This window comes from Emydura macquarii, unplaced genomic scaffold, assembly GCF_026122565.2.
Source record: "Emydura macquarii macquarii isolate MOO-44397 ecotype Brisbane River unplaced genomic scaffold, CSIRO-AGI_Emac_v2 contig_2846, whole genome shotgun sequence".
Classification (NCBI taxonomy): domain Eukaryota; kingdom Metazoa; phylum Chordata; order Testudines; family Chelidae; genus Emydura; species Emydura macquarii.
The window spans coordinates 5,060,735-5,081,389 of record NW_027132983.1 but is presented as its reverse complement, the minus strand read 5'-3'; the positions used below and the strand labels follow the sequence as shown (position 1 = coordinate 5,081,389).

Genomic DNA, 20,655 nt, shown 5'->3' with positions numbered 1-20,655 from the left:
TCACTTGAGGCCTTGGGGCTGTTGCATAAGCTGGCACCAGGTCTTCTGGTGTCACAATAATTACTAAAGGAAAAACATATTTATAGAAAATATGGAGAAGACTCATCTCCATATTCAAAAAGCACTATCAGAGATTACCTGAAGAATCAAACCATTCTATTAGTCTTCTGACCACATCTCTGCAGAGACACAGCTTTAAGGAATTGGAAAATGTGAGAGTCTGGAAAGAAGGGTGAGATGTCGAAAGAGTACTCTATAAGGTGTCTCGCATGGAGTTGGATCTTCAGGAAGTTTGAACTCAACACTCACTCAAAATTAAAAGAAACTCCAATATATCCTGGTTGTCAGACAAAATGGCTTTCTTGTCCTTTCAAGAGCACCATTAAGACCAAGTTCTCAGAGTTGCCCAGATTTGTGGACAGTGTCTAGTTTTGAGCAGGAAGTGCATAAGTTCTCCTGATTATTCATCCTGTAGAAGGCAAAACCCCTCTGGTTCCTTGCCAAGAGTCTCAGGTACTGTTGGTTAGCAGTTTGAGAGGATCCTGGCATAGATATTTCCTAAGGATTAGGATGTTTAACAACACTGAACGGACATCAGTAGGTGTCAGAGAGGCTATGGGATCTGGACCATGACATTTCTTCTTGAGTATGCAATGTCTCTAATGTCTTATGTTGTGAGTTCCTTGCAGCAGAGACTGTGCTTGATTGAGGGCTTGGAAAGCACCCTGTATGCAGTGGACACTACCATAAACATCCAACATTAATAATGAATAATCAACAAAATTTTCTGTTCCAGAAGCAAGAGAACTTCCCTTGCTTAATTCAGGAGTTTTAACTTGTACTTTCTGGTTGTAGCATGGAGGTGCCAGGATGCCCTGGAGGTCCAGTCACTGATTTTCACATGAATGGCCATCAAATCCAGAGGGAATGTTAAAGAATAGAGAACGAATCACCTTCTTAGTGGCTTACAACTCTAGCAAGTTGTAGTGATGAGCTTCCTCAGACAACCATTTGACTACAATTGAATGGGGTCTATCTGAGCTCCCACAGGGGTGCACTGAGTCTGGAAATTCCACTAATAAACAAAGATAATATGTAGAGCACAGAGGTGCATCACCATTATGAAATAGTTTCCACAACCAATCTCTATCATACATTAGTATTAGAGTCCCTGGAGGTTCCAGAAGAAATGCAAATTGTGAAATCTTTCTTTGGGCAACTGGACTAGAACCACGAATATTTCCTCTCTCACTATGTCTACATTGCCACCATCGCCACCATCAGATCGATATTTCCGGTTTGACTGAGTAGTAGTGAAGACACGCTCAATCGATCTGGAAGTTGATCTAACAAAACCACCTCCAAAAAAAGCATAGTGCTGCATTGATGGGTATGCATTTCCCATCACTGCAGTGTAGTGGAGACGGAGCACAAAATGGACATTATGAAGTTGATGGGAGTTACGCAAGCTGCTCTATGTAGCTTGTGTAACTTCTGTCGACTGTCACTGAATTTGCTGGTCAGTGTAGACCAGGCCTCTGAAGAAGCCAAAGGAGTCAAGCAGTTGAAAAGTCTGGTCAGTATATACAGATAATATGTAATATGAGTGGGCTATCAACAAGTCATCTATTATTTTCCTATCACAGACTGGCCATCAGAAATACCATCAGACTCATAAGAAAGCAAGGAACAGGAGAAAATACAAAGGGCATTGCTGGAATTGGTAACTGGTCCACAATATTGCGAAGTGCAGGTAGCACTGGTGACAGAAGCAAGTTGGCGTCTGATGACAGGCTTCTCTGTAGGACAATGAAATCTCTCTATCAGCAAGGCCCGGACCCTATGCAGAAATGGGTTTGCACATTGTCAATCAGCCTGGACAGAACCAGCTTTGGGCAAAACTTGTTTTTGCTCTTTCCTATCAGAAAAATTATTGAATGAACACACACACACACACACATACACACACACACACAAAATCAGGAAAAGGAGTGATTGTTTCTGGTGAAACAAGGTTCAAAATAGTATCCTTGACTGCCTGTATGCTGGTCCAGAGCAAGGAGGGGTGACAGGATGGATGAAGATGGGGAATTTGGAAATTCATGAGAAGACTCTCTCAGATAGTTTTGAGCACCCAACTATCTGATGAGGATTTTTTATTTTCATTTGGAAGGCTTGAAAACTTTGGCAGAAAAATCTGTTTTAAGAGGGAAATGGTAAAAACCCAAGGGGTATGTGAGTAATTCCCCCTGCTATCTCGCTTACCTTTTTGGTCATGGCACACAACAGCATCTTATTGAAGGCTTAAACTAACCACCTCAGAAACGTTAGCGCAACCTTTGATCTACTGGGCTAGCCAGCCTCACAGTTGTAAAGATTCTGCTACTTCTTCAACTAAAGCGTTGCTGCTGCCCTAGTCTATGACCATCCCCTTGAAGAGACAGGGGAGTGCCTTTTCGTTGAAACCCTCTTCTCCCCCCAAGTTTATAGGTGCCAGAGATGATAAGGAGGAGGGAAGAACAATGCTTGAAGCACCTTGTTCAGACAATAATGCTTTGTGAGTTTTATAGACTTGCTGAAACGGTTTTACAGCTATGTCACAAAATGGTGCCATCATTTCCCTTAATGCTGACATTTTGGTGCAGAATTGCAGCCATTTTGATTGTCCATTGGAGCTGGCAGGTCCATGGTGTGAGCAACTAGATACTTCTAGCAATGTTGTTTGGGTGAAAGCTGCTGCCAGGTTCAATGAAAATGGCAGATTAGGCCAATCTGGCATTCATGAAGGGAAACTGGAAGGAGAATAGCTCAATCACACTCCTTACTGGAGATTCCAGCTATTTTGATGGTCTGCTGGCACAGGCAAGCTGGCAGCATGGGCTAGACCATTCTGCTGTATTGGTACGAAAAGCAACCAGCAGGTGTGATTGAAAGGCAGGATGGGTTAGACCACACTGACCTCAGGGGGGCCAGACAGAGAACAGAGGATCTGCTGGCCCTGACGCTCTAGCAGCGTGCATTAGGTGCTCTACTGCTCCTGCAAAAAAGGGGAAAACAAACCAGACAAAGAACAGGCAGGGAAAGTGGCACAATGGAAGACTGGAACAGGCCTGGGGGAAAGGAGTTGACTGACTAGTCCACACTAGTGACTTGCTGAAGAAAACCAGTGGTAGGAGAGTGGAAAAATGGCAAGTTTGCCATGCGGCACAAACTCACGTCAGAGGGAGCTAAGAGAACAGGTTCACTGCCTGGAACCCTCAGCCTGCCCTATTTCATGGCAACTGGTACTAAAGATGGGGAAGCTTAGCATCTGAGCAGTTTTGTTTGCTTGTTTTTCAACTGTTGGTTTGATGTCAGAGCCTGTGGGAGCCAGAGAGCCCTCAGAGAGTGAACAGCTGACAGAACCACTGAGGGGGCAGGGGCTCAAGATACTGACCACAACAACGATGGGCTAAGACTCTTCCTGGAATAACTGGGGCAAAAAACATCTGGTTACTGTGGCAGTCTGAAGTAGGATGTGGTGGGGGGAATGTCCCACTGTGAGTTTTTCCTGACCCTCTGACTTGCCAGCTTCTTGGAGACACTCCTGGATGCCACATTTCACCCCAGTCAAAGCAGGAAAAAACAGCCAAAGGCCTCTAGCTTGTGTTTCCAAAATGCCAGGTACTGCTGTTGAATTTCTGCTCCAAAGTAGCTTAAGGCTTGCCTGCCACAATGCTGAAGCTGGACAAAATGGTCCGTGGTCTCTAGCTGCTGTGCTTCATTTTGTTCTGGCTCACCAAGTAGCTGGGCAAAGAGATTCTGCATGGCCAGCTTCTGCTGCTGAATTTCCAGCCCCTCACAGTTTAAGGCTTGCCTGCCACATAGCTGTAGAGTGGAAGCAAAGCACCATGGCACAGCAGGACCATATGCAGGAGCCATTTAGATTTTAGCTGGACTTGTTACACTGCCAGCATTTCTCCTCACACACAGGTTTCCTGTAGACCGCTGTTGTCAAATATCCTCTCCTTACCACGGGGGCACCAAAGAAAGGGAGAAAAGTAAGAAACTCAGTAGAAAAGGCTTCTGCCTGGAGATAGTGGAAAGGCTTAGAGAAACTGCTTGCTTCTTCAAGCAGAGGTGAGACATGGCGGAATTAGAAAGAGAGTCACTTCTCTGAAGAACCACACCTGCTGGCACTTCACTGTGAAACTCAAGAGACAGCTTCCAAGAAAAAATGAGGAACCACTGTGGTTGGAAGATGATTCAGAATAATTCAACTGTAATTGATTGAAAAGCACCTGCTGCCCGTAAGGGAGAGAATAATGAGAGCATGTCATTTTCACTCTAACATTCACGGGTAGGATATTTTAAACGTGTTTGAGGGCGCTAGGCACCCAATCCCCATTTGCTTTCAAGGGGCATTGAACGCCTAACTGTCCTTTTTGCCTTTGAAAATGTCTTGCTGCACTTCACGTTTTAGCATCTTTGCTACTGGAAAAAGCATCCTGAGATACAGAATGCCATGGCAGCCTCAAAAGTTAGGCAATGGGGTCATTAGAAATACTGAAGGTAGATTATACAGATAGATAAGCAGATGCAGAAAATCCATGGATTTGGAGGATGGACATGTCTTCAGAATCTCACATTGCATCTAATGAAATAAATTTATCTTTTCTGGATATAATGAGATCATGATAGGATAGCCTGATGCAACTCTGTCTTGTGGCTGTAGCTGGCAAGACTGAAATAATAGCACTAAGGGAGGTTGATGTCCCTATTCATCTTTGGCTTGGAAGCCTAATAATGACTTCTTAAATTCCTACAATATTAAAAGTTTTACTGTACAATTATGTACAGAAACATTTAGTAATGTGCTTGTTCAATCACACGGACCTAATTGTCATGTTCTGATATTCTATTCATGTAGATGGACAGCCCACAGGATATACACACACTGCAAGGTAGTATTTCTATATTGGATATTTTATTACACTAATCCATTGTTAGTTCAGATAATCAAGATACATACTCTTGTTCTTAAAATTCAGGTAGCAATGGTGTCTGCAATGTCATCAGATAAAAAGTATGAACTCCTGTAGAATGGTTTGTGGGACTGCTACAGGGTATGGCAGGATTTTGTGGCTTAAAAATATCTGTGCCAGAATAGGTCATTCCATTTAGCAAGATTAATAAAGTCACTTAGCATTACGTGGTGATTCACACAAGGAAGGCATTGTACAGACATTCATTAATCAGCTAATACATATTTTTAAAGAAATCTATTTTTAATCTTTAAAAAAATCTGTCTGTAAACGATCTGTTGGGCCAAAGAAAATAGACAATCAAAAAGAAAAGGAAAAACATTCCTTCCAAATCCCACTGGTGTTGGAGAACTTTATTTCTATTCCCCCCTGTGTAGATTTGCTCAGATTTCTGTCTGTCTTTATGTCTGGGTAAAAGATCCCTGTTCTATTACTGCTGTATCTGGGATTTGTGTGTGTATGTGGGGTGGGGTGGCTAGGAATATTGCAAAATTCCCTGGTCATAAGCACCAAAGACAGTGATGTATTTATGCCAGGGCTTGCCAGGGCTGAGCCCTGGCACCTCTGGGTTTGGTAGTTCATAGCCCTGGAGCCTCTGGGCTTGCTACATCAGTTATGAATGTAAAAAAATTGCTTGAGCCCCTGCACCTCTTTCATTACAAATTAAATACTGAACAAAGATCGTCTCCATCAATGAATTCAGGCCGGTAATGGCCACTGCAAATTGGGCATTTGCCTAGCGGGTTAGCTCCTGAAGCTGTCTGGAGGGCTGCTCCACTCCGAGTCCCAGCATATGCAAACAGAGTGAAATTCACTCCTGGGCAGTGAATTTAACATTAATTCCCAAATCACCCATTTGAAAGGTGCTGAGGCTTTGTGCCGGCTCTCTGCACAGGGGTGCAGGGTTAGCTGGATGGGATGCTTGCAGAGGCTGCTTCAGTATCTGGCTATGACTGAGACTGCAGCACAACAGCTCCACACGGCGATCCCTGCTGTGCAGTGCAGCCAAACTCCCAGACAGTGACAGCAGGCCTGCAGCTGCCTGTCTGCTCATTCTGTCCTTCCCCAGTGCAGGAGAGATGCCTACAGCCCAGCACACATCCAAGAGACGTGTGAAAATGCTGCAGGGACAGAGAGAGCTTTGGATTTTGGCAGTCTCTCTCCAGCCAGGAGAGGGGGAGCCAGTGAGAAGTGGATCGCTTAATTTGGCACACTAGTGAGCCCCTAAAAGTCAGCCCAAGCAGCTGACCTGGCCAGCAACTCTAACAAATCAGACAACGCCAACCCTCTCAATTGCTTCCTGACTCCCAGGCCCTAGGAAGGGGAATCTGGGGCTAGTACATTTGAGGAGGAGATGATATTGGTGTTAGAATTGGCCATGGAGGAAGTGGGGATAGGTGTAATTGGAGAGCTGGTGCTGTAAGGGAAGGATGGGGTGTGTGTAAGCCACTGCCCTGACACTCAGCTGATATGGGTTCAATGCCTGGCTCTGCTACAGGCTTCCTGTGACCGTGGCCAAACCATCTGAAGAAGGAAGCTTGTGAACCACTCGTACGTGTGCTCCCTGAGGGTCCCTAGAGATGTTCTGGATGCTTATGTTCTCTGTGAGCCACAAACTGGCCCAACACACCGTATGCATGTTTCTATGTAGGAAGTGGAAATAATGAACAAACATTCCTCTGAAAATTAGTGAATTATCTGGAACTTATTTAGTACCAAGAGAAATAGGAGTGAAAATCAGCAGCAAAAATCAGCTTTAGTGCCCAGAGTTCGGAATGAGATGACGGCCTTGACTGCCTGGCTTCTCTCCAAGCACCAAGGAGTTACTCGCTGCTGTGCATTTACTTTGTTAGCTTCAGCTTTTGCTGAAGATACCTTGTTGACATTAGAGAGCAACTTCCTGGAGTCACTCAAGTCAAGGACAAAAAAAGTCACAGTGTATTAGCGCTCAGAAGTACAAATCTCCTGAACTAACATGTCAGTTTATATCAGAATGTGGGGCTATTTCCCCAAGCGGTGTACACTTGAACAGAGGCATTTAAATAACAACAAAAATAATCCTTAAATAGTCACTACAGGGATTCTGTATTATTAGAAAATAATCAACAAATTAAAAAATCACTTTTTTCCTATCTATATTAAGCTAAAAATTCCCTGACACATGGAACCATTAATTAGCCTAATAGCGGTACTTGATTCAGTATGTTCTTCAAGTGTTAACATCCCAAGGCACAAACTCTGGATATCTGTTCCCTAACAAACTAGTCATTATTTGTAGATAATGGCCAACTTCTAGAGCACTGTCACTCTGTTATACTTCCAAAGAAATGGAAAGGCTAAATGGTGATTGACGGCCTCTCTCCTGGTGCATGCAACATTCTAAATAACGTAATACATTAACCAACCTCTGCCACATATGCATAACTACTCTTGAGTAGCTATTGATTTGTATTTTATTGGCAGTCTGATACAGTTCTAGTGTACTCAGTATTTTTACTGTATTTATAATCAGTTACCATACAGATAAGACAGGCCACATTGTAACAGAAGTGATCAAATAATGGTTTTACAGTACAGCATGTTGGTTAATACTCACATTCCAGTTGATCAGCTGAAAGCTTGCCAGAGAAATCGGATTAAGATAACCATTTCTAGTCAGATACAGGGGCAAATATATTTTTTTCCTTGGTTTACTGAGCATCATGAACTTTCCCAGTAGGTAGCATGCGTTCTTGTTAATATACCTGCTTTGAGTACATTTGACAGCAACCACAGCAACCAATTTAATAACTAGTGGCATGCTGAAGAACTGAGGGGTACACCTATACTGTAATCAGAGGTGTGATTGCAGCTCCTATAGGCATATCCGCGCTAGCTTTAATCTAGCTAGCATAGCCAAAAATAGCAGCAAAGCACTGGCAGCACAGACCCTGGCACAGGTCTGCAATGCAAGTATGTACCTAGGGCTCCAGACAGCCACACTGAAGCCTTTGCCGCCATGTCATTACTGCTGGTTTTTGCCCTGCTGGCTAGATTAAAGATAGCATGCATATGCCTACCTGAGCTACAATCACACCTTTGACTGCAAACGAAGCTCACCATCCACCTTCTCCCAGTTCAAATGTAACTATCTCCTGGAATGCTTTCATTCTACATTAGCAACATTAATGGATGCATCAGAAATACCTAGACAACCAGATTAAACAGACTAGATCAGTTCGCACACTTATTTGTGTCTGTAGTAGGTTACACCCCACCTTCTTTGTGTCTGTAGTAGGTTACACCCCACCCCACCCACTACACAAGTACATATCCTGATAAAAAAAAAAAATCAACATGCAGCTCTCACTAAATATTAAAAAGAGGAAGGCATTGATTCAAACAGAACCAATGAGCCATTGTAATAACAGCAAAAGCAAAGCTATGATTGTGGTCGATGCTTACAATTAACTGTGCACACTGTGTCGTAGCAATCGGATTAACGTACAGATAGCAACGACTCTGTATAACGCTATGAAAGTTTAACAGAAATGCACAGCGCCACCTAGAGTCAAATGCACTTTGCCATCTGAGGACCTGTTATGTCTGGAGGAATCGACTTTGCTAGTTACTCATAGCTGTGGGTAAAACGTGCACAGTAATTTTTTTTTTTTTTTTTTTTTTTTACTAACGTGTCTGATGCTCCCTCTTCCCCCTGAATACATTCCACGACCCCCAGGGAGGCCCACCCCCCAGTTTGAGAATCTCTGCACTAGATAAATAGAAAGAAATGCACACACAAAGAGTGGTGCCAACCAGCATCCTCTTAGGGGTGGAGGTGATAGTAACCATGGACCTGATCCAAAGCCACTGAAGTTAATGGAAAAGCTCCCACTGATTTCAATAGGCTTTGGAGTGGGCAGCGTCTGAAGAACACGTGGTTATTGTTCCTGTGCTTTGGTTCGGCCATGAGAACACTGAAATAAGACACAGAATGGACAAATATATCATTGCACAATACAGAGCTACATGCAGAATCAGAGCCTCTTAAATGTACTAAGGCTGCAGCTCATCCTCCTGACCACCACACCATTCTACCCTTCCTCCTTGTCGGAGAGTCAAGAGCAACAAATGGGCTCAGCACCTACTCATAGCCATGTAACTGCATCTCTGGGTCAGGGTCATTACTTGGTATTATTTCTGTGAGAGGCATGTAATAGCAGTGAAGACCTCGTGGCACAGACCTTGGCACAGGTCAGCAGTGCAAGTATGTAACCAGGTGGGACTCCTGCTTGGGGGAAGGAAGAAGATTAGGAAGGTGAGAAATGCTTGGCCTGATGGTGTACGGGTTAAAAGACGGTGGGTCTTTTTGTGTAAAAGAACTGGCTGTCAGAGACTGTCAATCAAAGTAGGTTTAAAAAAAACCCAAATCCTTCCACTTTTCCCAATATTTATTTATTGCTGTTATCTGGACCAGCCAGAGAGTAGATCTGTGATCTATGTTCACTACAGTAAAAGCTGTGACAAGTAAGAACACATTTACTATCTGCTCAGTAACTGATGTGAGTGACTCCATGAAGATATTCTTGAATGTCAACAGGTTCCTTTAGCAGAATTTCAAAGTTGCAAAACCAATTCACAACACATGGGGAATTCTGATCACTGGGGAACCAATTGAACAGAGGCTTGGGGCTGCATACCCTGGCCACAGTCCAACAAAGCGCTTAGGCACACACTGAACTTTAAGGATGTGAGTAGTCCCATTGACTTCAAAGGGGCTATGCATGTGTTTAAATAAAGCACCCACTTACGTGCTTTGTTGGCTCAGACCCTTCATTTATTTGAAGCATTCAGTTCAATTAACCCACTGATGTGAAAATAAAGCTACCACCAATTTCCTTCTCAGTTGTTCTCAATTTGTTATTGTTATATTCACCATTGCCCTTATTACCAAGTAGGTAGCTGGCTCTTCCTGGCTGTCAGTATCAAATACCCTCAAATCAGATTGGGTTAGCCCAGAGTGATCGGGGAGAAATGACAATCAGTGTGGGTGGATGGGAGATGTAGAATAGATGGCATTAAAATATTTGCTGAGCTCATGTAGCCGTGAGGGGTGGTCTCCCTCGGAGAAGGACACAGAGGGGGAGCCAAACCCACCCTGGCTGATAGAGTCCAGAAGGAAAACCACCTGACCGGAAGCAGGTGGGCGGGCGCAGGCCGTCAGAAACCCCATGGGCACCACCTGACCAGAAGCAGGGGGGTGGAGCCAGGCCTTTAAAACCCGGCCTGCGGGCTCAGTCAGGTGGGGACAGCTGAGGGAGAAAGATGCCTCTCCCCTAAGGCTTCCAGCTAGAACCAGGCCAAAGGCCCATGCCGAGGGGGAGCGGCCAGTCTTACCCCCAGTGTGGGGACTGGCAGAGAGCCTACCCGAGGCGTCCACTTCCTGGAAGCCGGAGGAGGGCCCACCTGAGTCACCCGCTGCCTGGGAGCCGGAAGAGGACAGAGCTGAGCAGTATTGAGCCTGGGACCCAGAGAACCTACCGGCCCTACCCGCGGCCTGGGGGCTGGAGGACCTGCCCTCTGTGGAGGAACCCATGGAGTTGCTGGAGCTGCTGCCGGTGGACGAAGAGGGTCTCATGGGACTACCACACCCCAGCGACCCGGAGGAGGCAGGTACCTGGGGATACGGGGAGGAAGCAGCCCAGGGACAGCCATAGACAGTGGCTGAGTCTGGAGCAACCCTGTCAGCGTGATGCGGCAGGAGCCCTGCTGACTCAGTGGCCAATGCCTTGCCACTGATAGGGCCCTGGGCTGGGACGCAGTGGAGACAGGTGGGTCTGCGTCCCCCTCCCCCCCTTCCCTAGCCACCCTGAGAGAGAAAGAGAGAGAGAGAGAGACCCCCTCCTTACCACTCCATGGAGCGTACTTGCGTACCTGCCTGCCCTGCCTAAAGGCCGGGGCGAAAGACTGCTTGCTCGCCTGGTTAAAGGGCTTGAGACTGCTTCCCGGCAGGGGATAGCCGCAAGGAGTGGTCCCCCTTGGAGAAGGACCCAGAGGGAGAACCCCAGACGCTGCCCCCCCTTCACAGGGGCATGTCCACAGCTCAGCTGAAAATCTAGGATGCTGTTAAAGAACAGTCTCTTCGACAGTTTGTGCTCATTTTATCAACATTAGTGTACAGCGATTTTGTTCATGTAAAGCACTCATGCCTGGAGTCTGTCATGATTAAAAATAGCCAACTTGTTTCCTTGGCTGTACCTTAGAAATGAATCAAAGGGCATCTTACCTCCGTTAACATTATTAGGCCAATGAAGTATGACACAATTGAAAGAGCAAGAATCAACAGCTCCCTTCTGTATCCCCTTCGGAAAATCTTTGGGTACATATCCACCACAGCTGTCACAAGGCTTTCAACACACACAAACTGGAACAAATAACAAAAAATCTAAATAAGATACATGTCTCTTCTACTCTGGGAAATTGAATTTGTTAAAAATCTCTTAAAGTTCCCTCCTATATTCTCATCAAAGAGAGAGATTGAAAAATCCCTGAGGATATTGTTTAAAGAAAAGCCCAGGAACGAGAAGAATGAAATTTCAGAGTAAAAAAGTCCAAACCTATGGATTTCCAGTCCAAACCCAAATTCCAAAAAGTAAAAAGCATTATCATCATCTCAAAGTGAAATTGATTGTGGAGCAGAGGACCAGCACAATATTTAAGTCTTTAAAATGGAGCTTAAGTGGAACTTAAATGGTGCCCCGGACTTGTGATGGGTGTACAAAGGGAATTGTACACTCACTGTACTGTGGCATTGTCACTTAAAAGAATAATAAAGTGTTATGTTATTTATCTTCTATACTCGGCTGAAGTAGGTAAGTGTTTCTCTCTCCATTTTACAGATGAAATAAAACAAAGCAGAGTAGTTAAGTGTCCCAGCATAGGGCACACAAATGTGTCACTGAAAGAGCTGACAGCAGAACTCAGGAGTTGCGAATTTCTAGTCCCTTTTGCATTCTGCTACATCAGGTTGCCTTCTGGAAAAGTGTAGACCTTATAAAACATTAATTTTAATGATCTGAAGTGCAGTACAAAACAAAACACCACACAGCTTTACTGTATAGCGTACAATCATACACCTACTTATTTCCTGAAATAAATGACACATACAGATTACTTAGATACTATGAAACACTCATTACTATACAATATCTCTGGTTAAGCAACTCTTGTGCAATTTTTCTATAGTTACGCAGACTTGGGCAATAGCTTTAGTGCTATCATTTTGCTGCATTATCTAATTACACCTTTCTTGCCATCATATCTTGAAATATGAAGATATACCATAAACACTTTCATTTTCAGAATCTTCTGCTTCGTTACCAAAATTGCTTGTATGTTAGTTTTAAAAAGCAGGGAAAAGAAACACATTCCTTAGTGCTGTCACTGTTTTACAATGAGTGGACTTGGACAGTTTTCTAAATTCTAATTGAATGTTGATGAAATTGCATACCATTCTGACATGGATATTAAAAGCAGAACTCAGGTGAATCATTGCTTACAATTAATAATGAAGGAATCTGAAACGTGATACAGATTTGCTATTTTTTTAATCAAATAAGAAACTTGAAATAAAGGCTTTAAACAGGACCAGAGCCTGATCAAGTACAAAGTGGCATAGCTCCATTGACAAGCATGGTAAAAAAATGCTGAGAATCTGACCCAATATTTCTTTTAAATGATGTTTGTTTCATACCTGACTATCTAATCCAAGGAATATGAGCATCATGAAAAACAAAGCTGCCCAGAGCGGAGAAAGAGGCATCATGGTGACAGCTTTTGGGTAGGCAATGAATGCAAGTCCCGGTCCTGAAAAGGAAGCAAAGAAATGCAATTGCTTATACTTTAACATTTCTTGTGTGACAAATCAGATGAGAAGAGCTAAATAAAAGAGAGAACATGCTAGACCTCAGTGAAAAATGCACTGCTATAAATGCTTTAACAATTGCTGTATGTAGGGAGGAAGTAATCTGCACCAGCCTTATACTGGGCACAGATTATTTCCCTTGGGATGTCAGCTCAGCTGTGTCAGATGGCTCATTTCAGGGGCAGAACCAAAGCTCGCCCACTCCCTGCCCACATGTGCAGGGATGAATTGAAGGAGAAGTGGTTCTGTGGAGACAGCCCTGTTCCTTGCACTCTCTGGCTCCGATTTGCAGGCAAACAGCCAGTGTCACGATCCAACCATAAGGGCTCTGTGATAACCCTGCCTAGCATTAAAAGAACAATTTATCTAAAACTGTACAGAATGATGTGGCAATTGTTAAGAACTGCATGTCGGAAGCCATTTGCAGTACACATGAAGCACAACTTTTATTGGTCCCACAAAACCTATGAACACTGCTGTGTAGTCTTGAGCGCCATCTGCTGGCACATTATGTATAAGTAACTACACACACACACCTTTTTCTGTAGGACAGCTTGTAACAGTAATGATCCCTTCTCCAGCCTAGTAAAATGTCCATCTGCCCTCCTCCTCATGTTTTTTCTTCACCAAAACCTCTACATTTATCTACTGCTTGGCCTATCTCCTCATCCTTCCACTATTGCAGTCTCTTGCCTCATTTAACCATTCACTCTTGTCCCATTAAATCACAGACACAAAATTAGCTAAGCAATTATTGTATTTCTGCAATGATAGCAGAAATAGTGATGCTATATCAGACCATGAGCATACTATAGCTATTTCATTTAACATGATATTTTACAAGCCCCTGTAATTTCCAGTGGCATATCTATTCTGTTAGCCTTGCACTATCTAGTTATTCTAAACCAGTCATCCTAGGAAAAAAACCCAACATATATTCGCCATAGCAATTTATCGTTGAGTTTTACTAGCTTTATAGGTTTCTTGTTATCCGTGACCCAGTTACTTAAATTCATTTTCAGTCCATTTCTCCTTCTGAACAATCCAGCATTAGACCATTTCTTGTTCTGGGGAGACCCAGCATTGTCATTGTTCTGGTTAGGTGCAAAGTGATCCTTAGAGAAGCTGTATCTTTCCAGACCTAGAAAAAGAACAACTACACTGCCAGTCTGAGTTGGGATTCCTCCTACAAGTTAAGCTCAAGCAAAAATGCGTTGTGACGTATACAGAGACAATCGTCCAGTAATCTTGGCAAGCTCAAGGGCGGAGCATGGTAAACAAAGATTCTCTTCTCTGGAAGGTCTAGCATCAACTAGATCCCCTAACTGCATATTTCCTGATGGCTGAATCATTGATAGCATTAAGAGATACAATCAGCTGTTAGAAATATAGAGCCAGATCCTCAGCAGATATAAATCATAGAACCACAGAAACATAGGGCTGGAAAGAACCTCAAGAGGTCGTCTTATCCACCCCCAGCGCTGAGGCAGAATCAAGTATACCTAGACCATCCCTGACAGATATTTGTCTAATCTGTTCTTAAAAGCCTCCAATGACACAGATTACACAGCCTCCTTTGAAAGCCTACGTCAGTGCTTTTCTTAATATCTAACCTAAATATCCCTTGCTGTAGAGTAAGCCCTTTACTTCTTGTCTGACCTTTAGTGGACTTGGAGAACCATTCTCTTTATAACAGCTCTTAACATATTTGAAGACCGGTATTGGGTCCCAACTCAGTAATCTTTACTCAAGACTAAACATGCCCAGTTTTTTTTTAGCCTTTATTCATAGATCAGATTTCCTACACCTTTTAAAATATTTTTGCTCTCTTCTGGACTCTCTCCAATTTGTCCACATCTTTCTTAAAGTCCGGTGCTCAGAACTGAACACCGTACTACATTTGGGGCCTCACCAGTGCTAAGTAGAGCAGAATTATCTCCCGTGTTTTATATACAACACTCTTGTTAATACACACCAGAACAATATTAGCCTATTAGCAACTGTGTCACACTGTTGATTCCTATTTGATTTGTGATCCACTATAACCCACAGATCCTTTACTACTGCCAAGCCAGTTCATCCCCATTTTGTAGTGGTACATTTTATTTTTGCTTCCTAAGAGTAGTACTTTCCACTTATTTTTACTGAATTTTATCTTGTTGATTTCAGACCAATTCTCCAATTTGTCAAGGTCATTTTGAATTCTAATCCTGTCCTTCAAAGTGCCTGCAACCCTCCTACCTTGGTGTCAAGCTCAAAATTTGTAAGTGTACTCTCCATTCCATTATCCAAATTATTCATGTAAATATTAACTAATACTGGACCTAGGACAGACCCCTGTGGGAGCCCATTAGATACGTTCCCCACACTGAAAATTACTCTTTGAATATGGTTTTTCAAGCAGTTGTGAACCCACATTATAGTAATTTCTTCTAGACCACATTCTTGAGTTTGCTTATGAGAACTTCATGATATCAAGCAACTGGTTCAGCGGGATTTCAGTGGACCCACAAAGGTTTGTACCAGTTGAGGATCTAGCGTGGTACTCTTTTGATAATGAAAAAACATTCCTTCATCAAAAGCAGCAAACAGTTCCATGTATTTTGGTCTATCTCATTTAGAAGAAATCTGAATGACCCTTCCATGGAAAGTTTGTGGGGAATGATCTGTATAGCTCTACCGGGGTGGGACAAAGTAGACAGAATGAGTGGCCAGAGTGGATTGTGGAGATGGTGCACCAGAGATTCCCACGACAAAGGAATCCTTGGCTGCCCAATTATAGCCACTTTATGGCACAATGTGACCAGGACCTGGCCTCTTAATTCCTGGATTTTGCTGCTTTCTATGATAATGTGAATGTTATTCAGACATAGATATGTGACCACAGAAGTATTACATTGATACACAGTGCTCATTTTACAGCAGTCATTCTAAGTAATGGCATAACTGTTAAATTACAGCATCTTCCTAAATGGTACACAAGGCAGCCTGCATCAATGTCAACCTATCTAACCTAGAGAGAGACAGAGAGAGAGAGAAAAATACCCAGAAAAACTTTATGAACACCAACAATCATGCATATTTACTAACCGCATCAAATCTGCTTCTGAAACTTACCTGATTCTGCAACTTCTGCTATGGGCACCCCTTGTTCATAAGCCATAAAACCAAGAACTGAAAAGATGGCAAAACCAGCAACAAAGCTTGTGCCACTGTTCAAGCAGCAGAGCATAATGCAGTCTCTGAAAAAATAAGCCAAAAAACACTTCATTTTATCTTCAATGGCTTGGTTTCTTCGACATACTTCATAGTAAAATAAACATAACCCAAAACTCCAGAGATGCATCATTAACCTCTAATCCTGCAAACTCTTATGCACACAGATAATCTTATGCCCAAGAATAGTCACACTGATAAATTTACCCATGTGCATAACTGTCAGCATGATGTTGGCTTCCCATTCTTACTGTAATTGTAGCTGGTTAAATATGAAGCCTGTTGTTGCTACCATTTATTTTCTGTTTGTTTGTTTTTCCATAAAACCTTAAAAAGATGTGGAAGAAATGGACACCTCAAAAGGTTTGGGTGACAATTTACTTCATTATCTGTGATATTTATACTGCTTTTTATTCCAGAGGATCCCAAAGCACTTTATCAATTATATATGCACAGCAGTCACTTGCTACCACAAAGAAGCCATACTGGGGTGAAAATGAGAGAGGCACAAATGCCGAGTGTGAAATTTAACAAAAGGACTCTGGAGCAAAAACCTAGTCTTACAAAATGTGCCATGAGAACTTCAGTGCTGTAGACATGACATAAGTCAATATTTCAGTATATAAGGCAAATAATTATCTGCTCCTGTCGAATGACTGTTTGATGACTTCCCTAAATGACATGCAGGGCCAGGTCCTCAGTTGATCAGCCAATTTACACCAGCTGATGGTCTGGCCTCCACTCTATTTCAGAATCAAATCAATTTCTTAGATGTCCTAATCACAAAAATCAACACTGAGACCATTGTTGGCAGCCTCAGAAAAGTCCAAAGATGGAATAAGCATGGAGACTTATCTATTCTCTCAGACCCTACATGTGATCCCTCCAAGTCAGGATTGAGGCACGTTAATGGAGTGGTATAGGGAAATATTTCACTAATGTGTGAAGTGTCACAATAGTAAATTACATTTAAAAGAGAGAAAATCCTTTTGAGAAATGTGTTATAGTTGCTCAAAGCTTCGCTCAGAACAATTGTTCACCCTGTTTTCAGATAGCACGTTAGCCTTGATGAGTGCTAAGGCTGATATGACTTATCATGAGATTCACTCTCTTAAGAGCCATTTGTTATGAGAAATGGCAATGTAGTTGAGAAGCCACTAACTTAAAATATATGACTGAAAATAAATTAGGATCCTCAAAGATCAACAAACACAGCAAGCCAGAAGCTCTGTCAGACCTCTGCCTTAGCCTGATGTACTCCAGCCCTAGGGCTCTGAGAAGCAGGCCTTCCACAAGCAGAGATGACCCTGATAAATGTCTAAAAGGTTTCAATTCTCCATAGTTAAGTAACATGCCAAATATCTTTCTCACATTTTCATGGGTGTCTTCCTGAGAACCAGTGAGATAATTAGTACATGTTCTCCAAGCCCTGGAGTTTATTCAGCCACATACAACAAATATGTAAACGTTTCAAAATTTTTTGCCAATCTCTCTAAAATTGTTCTTTCCTGTTTCTCAGTGATTTTTATCCTACAGTCGTATCTCACTGATCAGTCTTCAAATTTATGGTTATCTTGGTAATGGCTCCATATTTCCTGATGTCTGTTTGATAGGCTATCCTGCATTTAACTGCAGCAATGGATAATGCTAAATGCTTATGTATTACGTATTAGCCATAAATTTCAAAGCACGGTGCAAAGGGGAATAAATATCAGCATCCCCATTTTACAGATGGGAAAACAGAAGCACGGAGAGGGTTACTTGTCCAAGCTCACACAGCAAGTCTAGGGCAGAGCTAGGTACAGAACCCAAGTACCCTGGCTCCCCGTCTATCTCCACTAGGCAACACTGCCTTTCACATTTGGCCTCTCTAACACCATCTCAACAGCAGGCTAAGTGGATTTTTTTCAAATTGTTTCTGAAAATCACTTGAACTCTAACTTGTTATTTATTTATTTTTAATATGGTATAAATGCCTACGTTTATAGAAAGCCAACCAGTCACACATTATGAATGGTGCTATTATCCACCCAGGTGCTGGCTTAGAAAATCAGTAATTATCACTGGAACTGTTTGATACTTTTCAAAAAAGCAAAGAAGTAATCCACCAAAAAGGAGTTCTCTCTCTGTTTCTGTCCCCAGGTTGGGAGCATTATGTACTGCACTTGCTCGGAAGTGTGCAAACTGAAGGGGCACCTCACAAGCCATTCTCTTCAGTTTACTCAGACACCGAGTTGATCATTCTGGAGAGAGCTCCACACACACTCTCTCGCCTGGAGGGATAGGGCTATGCAGTGCAGAGCCTTTGGTAGGGGACGGAAGAAATAAAGATGAGATTTGGGGGAATTCCCCCGAAAAGGAAAAAAATGTATTTATTTATTAAAAAGAGATATTTGGAATAAAATATAGTCCATCTTTTGCACTGGAATTATTATTGCTTATTATATATCCTAAAAAGTCAGAAGTATTTGTGGTGTGTTACATACAAACAAGAAACATGATGGGCTAGATCCTCAGCCATGCAAATCAGTTTTCACCAGATTGCAAATGTAAACTCCCATCAGCTATGGATCTGGCCCAAGGTCCCTGCTGGAGGTCATGCCAGTTCTTCTTTATCTGGATCAGAACTTGTACTGTGCACAATAAAGCCCACGGAACTACCATAGAACAAAATACACACCCAGCTTCAAACAAAGCACATCTTCACTGAGTCTAAAAAATGAGAAAGGAAGTAATTGGACAGCTCGTAACCTGACTGTCTCTACATTGTCATTGGAAACATCAAGTTTTTCTATCTAATCTATCTATGGCTTCCTACCAAGCCTATCGTCATGGTATTGAGTGTCACAGGCAAAGACCACATTTGGGAAAGAATTACCTAAATACACAGATTTGCAAATGTAAAGTCTTGTCATATTGTGGCACTAAACAGAAACACACGCTGCCATATCCGGGTATACAAAGACTGAGTTGAGATACTAGGTAGATTATATGACATGGGCAGAGGTGATGGGATGATCACAGAGACATGAAAAAAAGCCAAAGCTACATACATTCCATTTCCTCAACTATCCAAACAAAGCACATGTATTGGGTCTGATTCACTGTTACGCTACTGAAGTTTCATGCCACTGTAACTGCATTGAAATCAGTGGCTTTATACTGAAGTACCACTGGCACAATGCAGTGGTGAATCAGGTCCATTGTATGTAAGGTATTTTCTTACAGTCCCGGTCAAAGACCCATTCAGCAACATGTTTCTGTCATGTATACAAGAGGCAATGGGTGCCAGAGTGGAAGGTCAGCAAGGGACCAGGGCAGAGTTAAGGTTGTTTAGGTTAACATAACTGTATTTGCAGACTGGCTAATGTTTGTGGTTTGTATAAGCTGATGGACTAAGCCAACACAAACAAAACACGTTGGTAATCAAGTAAATCTGAATAGTGTGAAGTTTGCAATGAGAAATCAAAACAAATTAATGTGCGGGGGAGGGAAGGAAGAAATAACAGAAAACTCCACAGTGTTGGGTTCAATCTAGTTTCACGACCTTGGTGTGAATTTTGCCCTCCTGTAGCAGTTTCCCTTTCTGGAGGGAATTAACTCCTGTATCAGTGCAGAGCCTGACACCAGACCAGGACAGGATGGCTTAAACATGCCCAGTGTGAGGGATCACAGGCCTTGAACCCAGCTAGGAAGCTCTACTCAAACCAGAAAAAAAGCACAGGAAGGAATCTGAGCAACTAGAGGAATCTCTGGCTGGCTGCTATTACAGACCCTGCCTACTTGCCTGACTCCTCAGCCCTGCCTTCCTGCCCATTCCTGCCTGTCCTTGCTCCCATGCCCTACCCCGATCCTGTCTCCAGTTACAATCCCTGGTTTAGCACTGGATTCTGTCTCCAGCTCTGACCTTATCTGATTCCAGGCTCCTGACTCTTACCACTAGGCATGACCAGCCATGCCCCTATCCCTACAGCCTGCTCTGACAACTATCAACTTCTCCAAGCGGGCCCATCTGAGAATGAACCCAGCGGACTGCCCCATACCATAAAGGGTATCGACGTTACACAAGCAAGCAATCCACCTCCCGGCAGACAACCAAGCATTGCAGGCACAGAACGCACAGCTGGCCACTGAGAAGGAGGCATTGTAGCAGCGAGTCCATCAACTCCAGGCAGAAAATGCTGTGCTCCGGGTCCACATGGGTATATTGTCACTAATACCTAGCTAATACCTGCTATCCCCCTGCTCAAGTGCTTTGATGGGAGCGGACCCAAATTCCAAGGCTTCATGCATCAGTGCCACCTCCTATTCTTGCTTCAACCACAGATTTATGCTTCCAACCATACCAAGGTAGGCCTGGTAGTCAGCCTGCTGACAGAGGCAGCATTGGACTGGGCCTCTCCTCTGTTGGAAGACAACAGTCCAGTTTGGCCCAGCTGGTACGCCTTCCAGTGGGTGATATCACCCAACTGTGCTCACTTTGCTGAGGCTGCCCTGTGGAAACTAACAGGG

General features: G+C 43.1%; 1 protein-coding gene across 1 annotated transcript in view; it reads right to left on the bottom strand.

Moving 5' to 3' along the window:
• The window catches only part of LOC137166403 (sodium- and chloride-dependent GABA transporter 3), a 153,612-nt gene that overhangs the window by 15,470 nt on the left and 117,487 nt on the right, over positions 1-20,655 (bottom strand). The window contains exons 9-11 of the mRNA XM_067568108.1: positions 16,045-16,169; positions 12,757-12,869; positions 11,290-11,427 (exon numbers count right to left, since the gene is read on the bottom strand). Coding sequence (XP_067424209.1) covers positions 11,290-11,427; positions 12,757-12,869; positions 16,045-16,169 — 376 coding nt within the window. The remainder of the gene's footprint in view (positions 1-11,289; positions 11,428-12,756; positions 12,870-16,044; positions 16,170-20,655) is intronic.